Source organism: Perognathus longimembris, chromosome 9 (assembly GCF_023159225.1).
Source record: "Perognathus longimembris pacificus isolate PPM17 chromosome 9, ASM2315922v1, whole genome shotgun sequence".
NCBI classification, from domain to species: Eukaryota; Metazoa; Chordata; class Mammalia; order Rodentia; family Heteromyidae; genus Perognathus; species Perognathus longimembris.
The window spans coordinates 26,861,185-26,877,919 of NC_063169.1; the positions used below are offsets into that span (position 1 = coordinate 26,861,185).

Below are 16,735 nucleotides of genomic sequence, written 5' to 3' on the forward strand. Positions count from 1 at the left end.
GATAACATTTTGAGATAGTCCTGTGTATCTGATATATACATCTATATGTATATATATACAGTTTTGTCCTCCCCTTTTCCTATAGTTATATTACAGATTTGAATTTTTAATGTGCTTTTTCCCACTTAATATGTTTTGACTCTCTTTCAGCATTAGTGAATATTTTGCCATTCTTTTAGAAATGTTTGAATAGTATGCTTTCACATTGCTATGCACATGGCTATGCAGTATTTATTTAACCTATCTGCTCAGTGATGGAATTTTAGTTTTCACTGTTATACAATACTAGTGTGAACCTCCTAGCTTAACAAGTATTGATTGAGTGCTTTTGTATGTTTAAATAGACCATGAAACTCACTTAATTTTTGGGAAAGAACAAAATAGATATGATAATTTAAGTTGTAAGATGTTCAGGAACACTTTCTTTTTTTTTTTGGTGGGTCCTGGGGCTTGACTTCAGCACCTGGTTGCTGTCCCTGAGCCTCTTTATGCTCAAGGCTAGCACTCTACCACTTGAGTCACAGCACCACGTCTGGCCTTTTCTGAGTAGTTTATTGAAGGTAAGAGTCTCATGAACTTTTCTGCCTGGGTTGCCTTCAAACCATGGCCCTCAGATCCCCGCCTTCTGAGTAGCTAGGATTACAGGAGTGATAATTGCCTCTTTAAAAAAAAATCTTAGGGAATGTGGCATAATGGTAGAGTGCTTGCATAGCATGCGTGAAGCCCTGGATCCAGTTCCTCAGTAATATAAACAGAAAAAGCTTGAAGTGGTGCTATGGCTCAAGTAGTAGAGTGCTTCTATCAGACTATTTTGTGTTTCCTATGGCAATGAAAAATGTCCAGACTTCATTTGTGGTGGTTTAGTTTGCATGATATAGTGACTAGTGAATATTACTCCATAAAGATGTTGTAAATCTAAGGGAAGCCTTATTTCTTGTGACCCTATTCTTGATATGCTAATAATATTATCCTTTTTACATTCCATTTACAGTTACATGATGTTGATTGATGGCACAAATGAAGTTTTTATGATTGATAGAGACAATTCTGTGTTTCATGTTTCAAATCTGGAATTTCCATTTCGTAAAGATCTCCGCATGCATTTGTCAAATACTCTTTTGGATGGGGTAAGTGATTTATTTTGTATGAGTGCATTTAAAAGTCAAACATTGCTATTTTTTCTTTAACTATGTGAAGAAATTAGAATTGAGTAAAGTTTTTATTGAGTTGTTAAAGTTCATAAGCATTTTTATTGAATTAGAGCCTTTTTTTTTTTTTTTTTTTGTGGGTTGGTCAAGGGCCTTGAACTTAGGGACTGGGTACTGTCCCTGAATATTTTTGCTCAAGGCTAGCACTCCACCATTTTGAGCCATAGTTCCATTTTCAGTTTGGGGTGGTTAATTGGAGATAGAGTCTCATGGATTTTCCTGCCTGGGCTGGCTTTGAACAGCGATCCTCAAATTTCTGCCTCCTGAATAGCTAGGATTACAGATGTGAGCCACTAGCATCTTGTGTTTATTTTTTAAAAATTGCTTTGTAAAGATGATGTACAGAAGAATTAGATCCTTTTAAAGAAGGATCTCTAAACTTAATATTTGAGACTAAATAGAATTTTGAGATGTTTTCTTTACTAGAGAAAATTGTTAAGGAGAGTGAGTTAAAATAGTAATTGTTAATTCTCATTCTTTATCAGCGTAAGTGAAATTGTATCATAATTTTTTTGTTACTGAAAATATTCTTATTGAAAAAGACAGTTTGTATTACATTATTTACTTGCCAGTTGACTTTTAGTTATGTAATATTCCGTAAACACATTTTTCCCATAGCCCTTTAGTTACAAGGAACTCACAGTTTATGCCGATTCCTTATCTATAGTGAGGTGAGGTTAATAACTATTCCGTGTGTTTTTGTGAGGATTGAATTGGAAAGTTTATAAAGTGGTGATCATATTGTCTGGCTGATAGCAAAGTAAATATTTTCCTCTTATATGCACTTATGTGAATTATTAATGAGGCTTAACTTTTTTTAAACAACTCTTTTTGGAGTTACTGTATTTCATTTGTGAGTTCCCTCACTTTTCAGATCTTTCCTACAATTTTCTGTTGGGTGTTCATCTTTTTACTATTTTTATGAAATCCTTTTGTCTTATTGGGGTACTGTTATGTATTTCCTTTTCTGGCATTTTTTCTAATACACAGAAATTTAAGTACATCTAGGTTAAATTATTAAGCTCAATTTTTGTGACATGTTAAAGATGATGTATGTGTACCTGATATGCATATTTCCTTTCAGTAGTTTACAGTTTTATTTACATGTTTAAATATCTGCCCTGTCTGAAATATCTTTTGATAATGGGAATATTCCACTTGTCTAAACTGTTGTCTCAGCAATGTTTAGCTAATCTGTTTGTCCTTTTTAATGGAAAACATTATTTTTATGGTGTAATAAAGTCTTGCTACTTACCCCTGACTACTCTTTTAAAAGAAAAATTCATTTCTTTATTGTCAAAGTGATATACAGAGGGGTTACAGTTTCATATGTAAGTGAGTACATTTCTTATCCAACTTGTTACCTCCTCCCTCATTTTTCCCCTGCCTCCCCCTCCCAGTTTCCCTCTCCCCCCCGCCCCCCGTGACTTGTACAGTTGGTTTACAGCATATAGTTTTGTAAGTATTGCATTGTGTTTTTTTTTAATCTTTTGTCTCGATTTTGATATTCCTTTTCCCTTCCCTAGTTCCAATGCACGTATATAAAATATCCAGGGTACCAAAATCAGTTACAGTGACAACCCCTGACTACTCTTAATTTATAGTCCTTTCTCTGACTTCCCACTGCTAGGATTATAGGTGTGCCATCAACATGCTGGGCTGTCATTCTTTTTATGTTTCTTTTCCTTTCTCTTTCCCTTCTTGTTCCCTCTCCTCCCCTTCCTTCCACTTCCCCATGTTAGGAAAGCATTCTACCATAGATATACCCCCAGTCCTACTACTTTCTTGATTCATTGCATTGATGTTTTGGTTTTCCAATAGTAGTTTGAGATAGCTTTAAAGACTGTGGGTTTAGCATACATCTTAATGTATGCCTAACCAAATGTACACCTTCTTGGTTGTTCTGAGGTTTGCTACTGAGATTTTCCTGGCTCTTTTATTTACTTATTTTTGTTTGGTCAGTTGTGGGGCTTGAACTCAGGTCCTGGACATGGTTCATGAGCTTTTTTGCACAAGGCTAGCATTCTGCCACTTTGAGCCCAGCACCACTTATGGTATTTTGATGGTTAATTGGAGATAAGAGTCTCATGGATGCTAGATTTTATTGAATGCTTTTTCCGCATCCAGTGATATAACCATGTGGTTCTTTACCTTGCTCCTGTTGATGTGGTGGATTACATTAATTGACTTGTGTATATTGAACCAACTTTGCATCCCTGGGATGAATCCAGTGTGATCGTGGTGTATGATTTTTTTTTTCAAATTTTTATTATCAAATTGATGTACAGAGAGGTTACAGTTTCATACATTAGGCATTGGATACATTTATTTTACTGTTTGTTACCTCATCCCTCGTACCACCTCACCCTCCTCCCCCTTTCCTTTTCTCCCCCCATGAGGTGTTCAGTTCACGTACACCAAACAGTTTTGCAAATCTTGCTTTTGTAGTTGTTTGTCTTTTTTTACCCTGTGTCTCTCAATTTTGGTATTCCCTTTCAATTTCCTAGTTCTAATACAAGTATACATGGTTTCCAATATACTCAGATAAGATTACAGAGATAGTGTAGGTACAAGCACGGGAAGGTGATACAAGAATATCATCAATAATAGTAGCTACAGATAAACATGGGACGTTGAAAGTAGTTACAACTGTGATATAACATTCGTTTCAATAACATGGAGTTCATTTCACTTAGCATCATCTTATGTGATCATAAGGGTATAGCTATTGGGCTCTTGTGATCCTCTGCTGTGACTTGCCTATACCTATACTAATTATACCCAATAAGGGAGACCACAGAGTCCATGTTTCCTTGGGTCTGGCTCACTTCACTTAGTATAATTTTTTCCAACTCCTTCCATTTCCTTACAAATGGAACAATGTCATTCTTTCTGATAGAGGCATAAAATTCCATTGTGTATATGTATCACATTTTCCTGATCCATTTGTCTATTGAGGGGCATCTGGGTTGGTTCCAGATTCTAGATATGACAAATTGCTCTGCGATGAACATTGTTGTGCTGGTGGATTTAGTGTGATTTTGTTTGTGTTCTTTTGGATAGATACCCAAAAGTGGGGTTGCTGGGTCATAGGGGAGTTCTACATTTAGCCTTCTGAGGAATCTCCATACTGCTTGCCAGAGTGGCTGAACCAGTTTACATTCCCACCAACAATGAAGTAGGGTTCCCTTTTGGCCACATCCCCTCCAACAATTGTTATTGTTGGTTTTCTTGATATATGACATTCTTACTGGGGTGAGATGGAATCTCAATGTTGTTTTGATTTGCATTTCTTTTTTGGCCAGTGATATAGAGCACTGTTTCATATGTCTCTTGGCCATTCTCATTTTCTCATCAGAGAAGTCTCTTTGTAAGTCTTTAGCCCACTTGATGAGGGGGCTATTGGTTCTTTGCGGTTTTGTTTTGGAGGAAGGTAATTTTTTTAGTTCTGCATATATTTTAGATATGAGGCCTTTGTTCATTGAATGGCCAGTAAAGATCTTCTCCCAGTCTGTGGGCTTTCTGTTTATCTTGTGAGCTATGTCCTTTGCTGTGCAGAAGCTCTGCAGTTTGATGCAGTCCCATTTGTCCAACCTTTCTTTGATTTGTAGCCTTTCTGGATCTTTGTTAAGGAAGTTCTGTCCTGCGCCAAGGAGCCCAAGTGTTTCTCCTACTCCTTCCTTTAGTGTTTTCAGGGTGTCTGTTTTGATTTCGAGGTCTTTAATCCATTTGGAATTGATTTTGGTGCAGGGTGATATATAAGGATCTAGTTTTAGTTTGTTGCATGTGTTGAGCCAGTTTTGCCAGCACCATTTGTTAAAGAGGCGATCTTTCTTCCAAACTATTGTTTTAGCTCCTTTATCAAGGATTAAGTAGGCATAGTTCTGTGGGTTAATTTCTGGGTCTTCAATTCTGTTCCATTGATCTTCAGGTCTGTTCTGGTGCCAATACCAAGTTGTTTTTATTACTATAGCTTTATAATACAGCTTGAAGTTGGGTATTGTGATTCCTCCAGCACTGTTCTTTCTGCTTAGGATTGTTTTTGCTATTTGGGGTCTTTTATTGTTCCATATGAATTTCTGGATTGCTTCCTCTATTTCCTTAAAAAATGGTGTTGGGATATTAATGGGTATTGCATTGAATTTGTAGATAGCCTTGGCAATATTGCCATTTTGTTTATATTAATCCTCCCAATCCAGGAGCATGGGAGGTTTTTCCATTTCCTTAGTTCTGACTTAATTTTGTTTTTGGGGTTCAAGCTTTTAAAGTTCTCATCAAAGAGGTCTTTCACTTCTTTGGTTAAGGTTTTTCCTAGGTATTTTATGTTTTTGGGGGCTATTGCAAAAGGAGTTGCTTTCCTGATTTCAGCCTCGGTCTTTGGGTCGTTAGCATAGAGAAAGGCTGTTGATTTTTGAGGGTTTATTTTATATCCTGCAACTTTGCCAAAGTTTTGGATCAGCTCTAGTAGCTTGGGGGTAGAGTCTATGGGATTCTTTAGGTATAGGATCATGTCATCTGCGAAGAGAGAAAGTTTAACTTCATCTTTTCCTATTTGGATCCCCTTTATATTTTCTTCTTGCCTAATTGCTCTGGCTAGGAGTTCTAGTACTATGTTGAAGAGCAGGGGAGAGAGTGGACATCCCTGCCTTGTTCCTGATTTTAAAGGGAATGGCTTTAGTTTTTCACCATTTAGAGTTATGCTTGCTGTTGGTTTGTCATAAACTGCCTTGATTATATTCAGGAATGTTCCCTGGAATCCCAGTTTTTCCAGGACTTTTAGCATAAATGGGTGCTGGATTTTGTCAAACGCCTTTTTCGCATCCAGAGATAAAACCATGTGGTTCTTTACCTTGCTCCGGTTGATGTGGTGGATTACATTAATTGACTTGCGTATATTAAACCAACTTTGCATCCCTGGGATGAATCCAGTTTGATTGTGGTGTATGATTTTTTTTTTTGATGACCTGTTGAAGTCGATTGGCCAGAATTTTGTTGAGAATTTTTGCACCTATGTTCATCAGGGAAATCGGTCTAATAGTCCTCTTTCCGTGATGAGTACCTGCCTGGTTTTGGGATGAGGGTTATACTGGCTTCATAGAATATGTCTGGTAGTGAACATTCTCTTTCACTTTCATTGAAGAGTTTGAGAAATATTGGTGTGAGTTCTGTTTTGAAGGCCTTGTAGAATTCTGCAGTGAATCCGTCTGGACCTGGGCTTTTCTTGGATGGGAGATCACTTATTGCCATTTCTATTTCAATACTGGATATGGGTCTGTTTAGAAGGTTTAAATCTTCATGGTTGAGTTTGGGGTTATGATTTTTTTCTAGGAAATCATCCATTTCTTCCAAGTTCTCGAATTTGTTGGCATAAAGGTTTACAAAATAGTCCCTTTTTGTGGTCTGAATTTTGGTTGTTTCTGTGGTGATGTTGCCTGTTTCATCTCTGATCTTGTTTGAGTGTGCTGCCTTCATTTTTTGGTCAGAATTGCTAGCGGTCTATCTTGTTGATTTTTTTCAAAGAACCAACCCTTTGTTTTGTTGATTCTTTTGATGGTTTTTTTTTTTGTCTCTAATTGATTTAATTCTGATTTGATTTTAATTACTTGCTTTCGTCCATTGACTTGGGGTTTGGCTTGTTGTTCTCTTTCAAGGAAATTTAGGTGCTTCCTTAAATTACTGAGTTGCTGTTTCTCCAGTTTGTTGGTGTATGCACTCAGAGATATCAATTTTAGAAAGAATGACATTGCCCCATTTGCAAGGAAATGGAAGGACTTGGAAAAAATTATACTAAGTGAAGTGAGCCAGACACAAAGAAACATGGCTCTCCCTTATAGGGAATAATTAGCACAGGTTTATGCAAGTCACAGCAGAGGATCACAAGAGCTCAATAGCTATACCCTTATGAACACATAAGATGATGCTAAGTGAAATGAACTTCATGTTATGGAAACGATTGTTATATCACTGTTGTAACTACTTTCAACGTGCTATGTGTAACTGTAGATTCTATTATTGATGATGTTCGTGTATCACCTTCCTGTGGTTGTACCTACACTATCTCTGTATCTTATCTGAGTATATTGGAAACCGTGTATACTGGTATTAGAACTAGAAAATTGAAAGGGAATACCAAAATCGAGAGACACAGGGTAAAAAAAGACAACTACAAAAGCAATACTTGCAAAACTGTTTGGTGTAAATGAACTGAACAATTCATGGGGGGGAAAGGGAAAGGGGAGGGGGGAGGGGGCAATGAGGGACGAGGTAACAAACAGTAAAAGCAATGTTTCCAATGCCTAACGTATGAAACTGTAACCTCTCTGTACATCAGTTTGATAATAAAATTTTTTTTTAAAAAGAGTCTCATGGACTTTGTTGTTCAGGCTGGTTTCAAATGGTGATCCTCAGATCTCAGCCTCCTGAGTAAGTAGGTGCTGGGCTTACTCTGGCTCTTGAATGATCAATTACATGATGAGTAAGTTAGTCAGGATAGTATGTTACATATTCTGTGCTGATCTAGACAATAGGAAGCTTATATTCTTTCTTCAGAGAAATTCTGATAGATGTGTGTCCAGATCCTTCACTTTCTTGGTTTTTGTGCTTAGCCATATGGATTATCTTCATTTCACTTGGTCACTGCCAATTGTATAGAAGTACCTCTTGATAGTTGGTTCATGGGTACAGAAAGTATATTTTACTTTTTAGAACCTCGTGTTTTTCATTATAGGTTTTTTCTTTTTTTGGTCATGAGACTTGACTTTAGGGCCTGGGTCCAGCTCTTTTGCTCAGGGCTAGTGCTCTGTCACTTCAAGCCACAGTGTCATTTTCTGTTTTCTGGTGGTTAATTGGAAATATGAGTCTCACAGATTTTCTTCTGGGGCTGCCTTTGAACTACAATTGTCAGATCTGAGCCTCCTGAGTAGCTAGGATTACAGGCATGTGTCACCAGTGCATTATAAATAATAACATAAAAGGAGGAAAAGGCTCTTAAGAACATTTTCAGATGTTTACTGTAGTTTATGACTGAACTAATGTTTGTTGAGTGCTTGTCAGCTTCTAGAGGATGTGTTTAGAGTGCCAGCATTGCTTAGAGGGAGGAGAAAATTCTACCTCCTGGAATGGTGGAGAATGATTGGTAATAATGTAAGAGATCTTTAAGTAAAACAACTCCAAAAGAGAGACATTTAAGTAAGACAAGTTCTATGGCTCTAAAAGAGAACTAAGTTGCTGCTAACTAAAGAAGTGAGCTAGAGATGTTTTGTGTAGGAGTTTCCATTTGAAATGGAAAGATTGCTGTAGAAAAATATTTTTGATGGACATGGTCTGAGGGTATTCCAGGTAGGAAATATTGATAAAATTAAATATGTAACTGTAGGTTTAACTTGGTCACAGTATTTTCAACCCAGACTTGGATAGTTGAGAGCATCATTATACATTCTTGTGAGGTTTTAAAATAGCAATATGATTCATGATGTCAATTTACTTTGGGCCAGAATTATAGTTGCCATATCTGTTTTTCCAGTTAGTTAATTAAAATAGTCCTCTGGCTGTAGTTTCCTGTTTTTTTCCTACACTTTCATTTGCAAATTGTTTTTTGTGAAATTCCAAATCCAAGAATAACTCAAATCACTTAATTGTCTGGCTGTTGCATATGAGCACTGAGGTTTTGTTTGCCTTGCTAAATTATGTTCCTTGACCCACAAAATATGGAAAATAGGAGTGTAGCAAGATGACAATAATTTACCTGAAACAAATCAGTAAAATTTAATTAATTGTACTGTTGAGGCTGAGGGAAGGACATGTCAATTAAATCATTAAAATTACTAGAAAGAATCTTATGAAAGTGTATGTCTTTTTCAACTATTAACTTTTTTATTCTGAAAAAAATTTTTTTTCAAATTTTTATTATCAAACTGATGTACAGAGAGGTTACAGTTTCATACGTTAGGCATTGGAAACATTTCTTTTACTGTTTGTTACCTCGTTCCTCATACCCTCTTCCTCTTCCTCCTTTCCCTTTCCCCCATGAGGTTTTCAGTTCACTTACACCAAACAGTTTTGCAAGTCTTGCTTTTGTAGTTGTTCGTCTTTTTTTACCCTTTGTCTCTCGATTTTGGTATTCCCTTTCAATTTCCTAGTTCTAATACCAGTATACACAGCTTCCAATATACTCAGATAAGATTACAGAGATAGTGTAGGTACAACCACAGGAAGGTGATACACGAACATCATCAATAATAGAAGCTACAGATAAACATGGGACGTTGAAAGTAGTACAACTGTGATATAACAATCGTTTCCATAACATGGAGTTCATTTCACTTAGCATCATCTTATGTGTTCATAAGGGTATAGCTATTGGGCTCTTGTAATCCTCTGCTGTGACTTGCCTAAACCTGTACTAATTATTCCCAATAAGGGAGAGCATAGAGTCCATGTTTCTTTGTGTCTGGCTCACTTCACTTAGTATAATTTTTTCCAAGTCCTTCCATTTCCTTACAAATGGGGCAATGTCATTCTTTCTGATTATTCTGAAAAATTTTCAGGCACTTGTCATTTTACAAGTAGGTCCTCTTGAGGATTAGTGGTTTTATGGTTAAATCAACCCTCTTTTGTTTTTTTTTCCCAGAATCTTGGTAGTTTCCTGGTTATTGGTTTTAAATGAAAAAATTATTGCAAATAATCTATTCGGACCTAAGGTTATTTATTTATTTATTTATTTACTTACTTATTATCAGTCATGGGGCTTGAACTTGGCCTAGCCACTGCCTCTGAGCTTTTTTGCTCAAGGCTGTGTGCTGTCACAACCACAGCACCATTTCGGATTTATTTTGGGGTGGTTAGTTGGAGATGAGATTCTCATAGATTTTCCTGCCTGGGCTGGCTTTAAACTGAGATCCTCAAATTTCAGCCTCCTGAGTGGCTAGGATTACAGGCATGAACCACTGGTACCTGGCTTGGTTATTTGTTTTTAAAGCTTACTCATTTGGTTATTCTTTTTCACATTTTGTTATCTGATAATATATTTCTTTTTGGCATTTAAAAGCAATTTATAAAGGAAAACATTGTTGCTCTTTTATCAGATAATTTAAGAAATTCTGTAATGTTTGCTATTTAAAATTTAAAAGTTTCCTTACTGAAGAGAACAATTAATTGGAATCTGTTATTGCTAGCATTTTTTTTTGCCTGTCCTAGGGCTTGAGGGTTGTCCCTGAGCTCCTTCTGCTGAAGGCTAGTGCTCTCTCTTGTGTGTGTGTGTGTGTGTGTGTGTGTGTGTGTGTGTGTGTGTGTGTGTGTGTGTTTAATTGGAGATAAGATTCTCACAGATTTTTCTCCTTGGTCTGTTTTTGAACTGTGATCTTCAGAGCTCAGCCTCCTGGCTGAGTAGCTAGGATTCCAGGCATTCACCACTGACACCTGGCTTCATTTTTGAGTTTTCTAAGTACCTGTTGGCATTTCTAGGCTACTGGCTTTCCAGTACATGGGTCTGAGAGATATGAGATAGAAAGGAAGCCCAGGGAATTTAGCACTGTATAATTTGCTGTATCCTAGAGTCTCTTGCTAGTCTACCTTCCTTCCACTAGCCAACTGTTTTGCTGGCACTTTCTTATTATGTAAAATGCTTAGACATGAATATGTAAGTGAAAGTATTTCAGTAAAAAGTTTGAATTAGCAAATGTGATTTAATTTATCTCAAGTGTTAGGTAGAAGTAAAATGTAGCTTGACAAACATTCAGGAAAAGAATCAATAAATGCTTCTTAAAATAACAAAAATATTTTTCTCTTAGTGTGTTAAAAAATAATTTTAGGGCTGGGAATATGGCCTAGTGGCAAGAGTGCTTGCCTTGTATACATGAAGCCCTAGGTTTGATTCCTCAGCACCAGAAAAGGCCAGAAAAGGCCAGAAGTGGTGCTGTGGCTCAAGTTGGCAGAGTGCTAACCTTGAGCAAAAGGAATCCAGGGACAGTGCTCAGGCTCTGATCTGAGTTCAAGCCCCAGGACTGGCAAAAAGAAAAACAAAAAAAAAATAATTTTAGATGGCTCTGTATGGATTTTCTCTCCTGAAGTTACAGAGGAAACCTGCCTACTTTTCTCAGGAAGGATATAAGGAAAAACAGTTTTAGTGCAAAAACCTATTAAGACTTAAATTTTTTACAAAATCCTGCATTTTATACCTTTAATTATCCTTTAGGGTTTTCTTTCTTTCTTTCATTTTTCTTTTTTTTTTTTGCCAGTCCTGGGTCTTGGACTCAGGGCCTGAGCACTGTCCCTGGCTTCTTTTTGCTCAAGGCTAGCACTCTGCCACTTGAGCCACAGCGCCGCTTCTGGCCGTTTTCTGTATATGTGGTGCTGGGGAATTGAACCCAGGGCCTTATGTATAGGAGGCAAGCACTCTTGCCACTAGGCCATATCCCCAGCCCCTAGGCTTTTATTTCTAACAGTGCAGAATTTCCTTGGATTTTTGATGGCTTGGGTGATTGTATGAAGCCATAAATCACTACCTGGGAACTAAAATTAAAATATGATTGTCATTTGTAGTTGTATGATTAATGTAGGCATAGAACTAAATTTAAAGTAGTAATGATTGAACAACTACCTATTTTTTTTTTAACGATCTTGAATTTCAGAGTTTAAGTTTGTTTTCTTTGGCCTTAAATGTTGTCTTAAAAATCAAACATAAAATGAGAGAGGAAGTAACAAGTTGGATAAGAAATGTCCTCACTGTCTTACGTATGAAACTGTAACACTCTGTACTTCACTTTGACAATAAAGAAATGAAAAAAAATACCATAAAATAGAATTTAGTTATTTCAAATAAAAAACAATGAGGAGCCCTTATCTTAGACTTTATCTTTATATACTAAATATATAATGAGTATTTTCAAAGTGTTGATAAGCGACTTGATCTGGATACAAGTATTTTTTTTGAAAGATCATTAAGTTGTGTATTTGTGATTTATGGGTTTCTATATATATTATGCTGTAAACAAATTGAAGAAGTTGCTATTTATTAATGTTTAAAAACTTTTTTTTTCTTTCAAGGAAATGATAATTGACAAAGTAAATGGACAGACTGTTCCTAGATATTTGATATATGACATAATTAAATTCAATGTAAGTACTTTTTGTAATTTATAAAATGTATATTTTATAAAAGTTGTCATTGAAATAATAGTTTTTTGTTTTTCTTTTTAAATGGTGCTGAGGGCTTTGTAATGAGCTAATAAGCCAGCACTTTATGGCTTAGCTACACTATAGCTGGAAAGTATCAGGTGTTTTCTTTGTTTTGTGTTTGTGCTGATACTGAGGCTTTAAGCTCACTTGGCTTTTTCATTTGTGACTGTCACTCTACCACTTAAGTGCTCCCTTTAGTTCTGGCTTTTTGCTGGTTATTTGGAGAGAAGAGTTTCACAGACTTTGCTGCCTGGGCTAGCTTTGAACTACAGCCCTCAGATCCCAGTCTCCTCAGTAACTAGGATTATAGATATGAGGCACTGAAGCCTGGCAATATTAGACATTTAAAAAGTATCTTTATTATTTTTGAGTAGTTATACAAAGGAGTGTGGAAGGTGTTTGAAAAATGTAGAAAAGATGACAGATCAAGATGTATTTTACAAATATCAGACATTGTTAGCAAATAAAAAGTGTTAGGAGGTCAAGTACAGTGACATACACCTGTAATCCCATCTCTTGAGAAGCAGGAATTTGAGGCCAGCAGGGCTACATAGCCATGACCCAGCCATAAAAATCCAAAACCAAAGAACAGAAAGACCAAGAAAAAAAAAGGGAAGAAGGTATTTTTCGTACCTTGGGTATAGTGGGAACTAAAGATTGTGATTCAGATACTCACTGGCATATTTTTGTTAATAATTTAATATTGTCCTTGTGTTCTCTGTTATATTTCATATATCTTCATTTAATGTGTAACTTAACTGAGTGAAGAAAAACAGATTAACTTTGATGAAATAAGATAATTTTTTTTTTTTTTTTGACAGTCCTGGGCCTTGGACTCAGGGCCTGAGCACTGTCCCTGGCTTCTTTTTGTTCAAGGCTAGCACTCTGTCACTTGAGCCACAGCACCACTTCTGGCCATTTTCTGTATATGTGGTGCTGGGGAATTGAACCCAGGGCTTCATGTATATGAGGCAAGCACTCTTGCCAGTAGGCCATATTCCCAGCCCCGATAGAGCCTTTTTTTTTTTTTTTTTTTGCCAGTCCTTGGTCTTGGACTCAGGGCCTGAGCACTGTCCCTGGCTTCTTCCCGCTCAAGGCTAGCAGCTACTCTGCCACCTGAGCCACAGCGCCCCTTCTGGCTGTTTTCCATATATGTGGTGCTGGCGAATCGAACCGAGAGCTTCATGTGTAAGAGGCAAGCGCTCTTGCCGCTAGGCCATATTCCCAGCCCGATAAATTTTATAAAGTGGATTTTTTTTTTTGTTTTTAGTTGGGTTGTACTTGATTAAAGAAATAAAATGCCCACAAATTTTCTTCTGTCCCTGAAGAAAAAGATAAACAACAAAAGTGAAACTGATTCTAGGGTTTTGTTTGTTTTGATGGTACTATAATTTTAACTCCAGAGTCTTGCACTTCTGCTTGGTAGGCTGTCTACTGCCTGAGCCAAGCCACAGCCCGATAATGAAATATTGAATGTGCAACATGGAGATAACTTAGTGTCACATAAATGCAAACAAGAAACCTCAGGAAAACAAAATACCTGGCAATAAATGTAAACTTGATAGAAAAAAAATAGAAATTATGTTTTCTATCATTCCCCACAGTTTTAGACTAGCCTAAAATCTGTTGTCTTGTTCATCTTTAATTATAATATGAATGTCTAAATTATGTGGGTAGTACAAGATAACTCCTGTAAATTTAAGAAACTCAGTGCACATCTGTGAAAAGGTGTTCTTCTAGATGTATAGTATTCAAATTACATAAGCATTAAACCAGACTGGAAATGTTGAGAGATTTTGGAGTTAAATATTATTTCAAGATTGATAAGAATAGTTCTTTTTCTCCCTCCTCCCTTGCCTCCTTTCCTTCCTACCTTTTAAAATATATTCTAAGGTCTCATAAACTGAAACTTGTGATCTTTTTGCCTCAGCCTCCCAAAATGTCTGGCTTATAACAACATTTAAAGCTCTTTTTCAAAAAATGTATATATATTTTATAACTGTACTGATAAAATTCAGGATTACGTTTATCCCAGTTACATACAGGCATTCTTTCAGGGCTTCTGCTTGCTAAGCAGGTGCTCCTACTGAGGCACGCCTTCGGCTAAAAGCATTTTTTTCCTGTAAGTCTTCAATGTACACATTTCATGTTTTTTTGGTTGAACTTCTATATTTCAAGTACAGTTTCACATTTAAGAACCTAAGTTAAGACACATCATTATCTTCTAGTTTTACTATATATTGCAAAATTCTTTTCAGAACTGGTTAATCTTTATCACAGGTTTTGGAATAGATTTCATTGAACTGTAACTAAGCACCTAGTACAGTGGCTTTTGTTTCTTTCTTGAATGAGGGGGTGCTGTCTTTCTGGGCCTCTTGATATTGAAGTCTACCTTTAAAATGTACCCATTGTGAACTCTTCTTGCCTGAGAAGTATAATGTATAATAGTCTTCTAGTATTTAAAACATATGTACCAAGAATACAGAGAGTGAAATAAAGAATACCCACATAGTGACCACCTAGATGTGTTGAGCCTAATGCTTTAGCTATGCTTTGTCTTGAATAAGCAATAAGTTTAATTTCAAATCCAAGAGAACTTTCTTGTGCATGTTCTTTTCATGTTTTCTGTTCTCATGCCCAGAAGCCACCTCTGTCTTGAGGTAATGATTATTATGGATGTTTTAAACACTTTTACCACCTGTGTTAGTATCTATAAGATATATATGTTATTCTTTGGTTATTCTAAGTTTCTGGAGCTATTTAGATATCATTGTACTGTGTGTGTTAAGATAGCCAACATTCATTTTACATTATCTTCTTGATTTACTGGTTAATATGTACAGATTTAGTTTATTAAATTACCGTTGAGCACTACATTATATATATATACAGAATTATACTTTTTTTTCCCTTGTAATACTGAGGTCTGAACTAAGGATCTTGCTAGACAAGGTGCCATGCTGAGCCATGTCCTAGACATTTTTGCTTTGTTTTTCTAATAGCATCTTGCATGTTTTACCTGGGCTAGCCTTGCACCATGATCCTCCTACCTGTACCTACTCCATAGCTGGGATTGCATATATGCCTGTGATATCATTTGGCACATGACAGGACAAACACATATGCTGCTGCTGCTTCTTCTTCTTCTTCTTCTTCTTCTTCTTCTTCTTCTTCTTCTTCTTCTTCTTCTTCTTCTTCTCTCTCTCTCTCTCTCTCTCTCACACACACATACACACACACACAACAAAACAAAACACATATTTGTTGGCTGTCACTACTGGTAATTTTCTATGGTCCTAGAATGATGTCATTGTGTCCAAATGATCCCACTCCTACATAACATGGAGATTATGATTCAATATACAGTATAAACTTTCGTTAGCTACACTGCAAAATTTCTCTTGGTACTATTTGTACCAGTTTGCTTCAGTTGGTTTTTTTTTTTTTTTGGCCAGTCCTGGGCCTTGGACTCAGGGCCTGAACACTGTCCCTGGCTTCTTCCCGCTCAAGGCTAGCACTCCGCCACCCGAGCCACAGCGCCGCTTCTGGCCGTTTTTCTGTATATGTGGTGCTGGGGAATCGAACCCAGGGCCTCGTGTATCCGAGGCAGGCACTCTTGCCACTAGGCCATATCCCCAGCCCTACTTCAGTTGGTTTTATCCTAGTTAAAATTTACCAATTCACTATGTGTAAAAATTATTACCTCATCCTATTTCAGTTTGTTTTTCCATGATTACTAATGAGATTGACTGTAGTGCCTATGTGTATTTACTTATGTGATTTTATGGAAAACTTGCATAATCTGACTTTTGTATTTGGTTGTTTTTTTATTTCCCCCTAATGTTTATTTGTTTATAGCTTTTTTTTTTTTTTTTTTTTTTTGCCAGTCCTGGGGCTTGGACTCAAGGCCTGAGCATTGTCCCTGTCTTTTTACTCTGCCACTTGAGCCACAGCACCACTTCTGGCCTTTTCTATAGACATGTGGTGCTTAGGAATCGAACCTAGGGCTTCATGTATACGAGGCAAGCACTCTTGCCACTAAGCCGTATTCCCATCCGTGTTTATAATTTTATTTTGTGATTTAACTGCAAATTTGTAAATCTCTTACTTTTACTTTATTGTTTGGGCTTGATTCCTTTTTTGGTCTTTTGTGTGTGTGTGTGTGTGTGTGTGTGTGTGTGTGTGTGTGTGTGTGTGCCAGTGCTAGGACCTGAACACTGTCCCTGGCTTCCTTTTGCTCAAGGCTAGCACCCTATCACTTGAACCACAGTGCTATTTCCAGCTTTTTCTGTTTATGTGGTGCTGAGGAATGGAACCGAGGGCTTCATGCATACCAGGCAGGACTCTACCAT

The 16,735-nt window shown here is 36.8% G+C and overlaps 1 protein-coding gene across 3 annotated transcripts in view; it reads left to right on the forward strand.

Moving 5' to 3' along the window:
• The window catches only part of Rngtt (RNA guanylyltransferase and 5'-phosphatase), a 219,011-nt gene that overhangs the window by 42,083 nt on the left and 160,193 nt on the right, over nucleotides 1-16,735 (forward strand). For all 3 annotated transcript variants that reach the window (XM_048353850.1, XM_048353852.1, XM_048353851.1), the window contains exons 9-10: nucleotides 992-1,127; nucleotides 12,252-12,323. In XM_048353850.1, coding sequence (XP_048209807.1) covers nucleotides 992-1,127; nucleotides 12,252-12,323 — 208 coding nt within the window. The remainder of the gene's footprint in view (nucleotides 1-991; nucleotides 1,128-12,251; nucleotides 12,324-16,735) is intronic.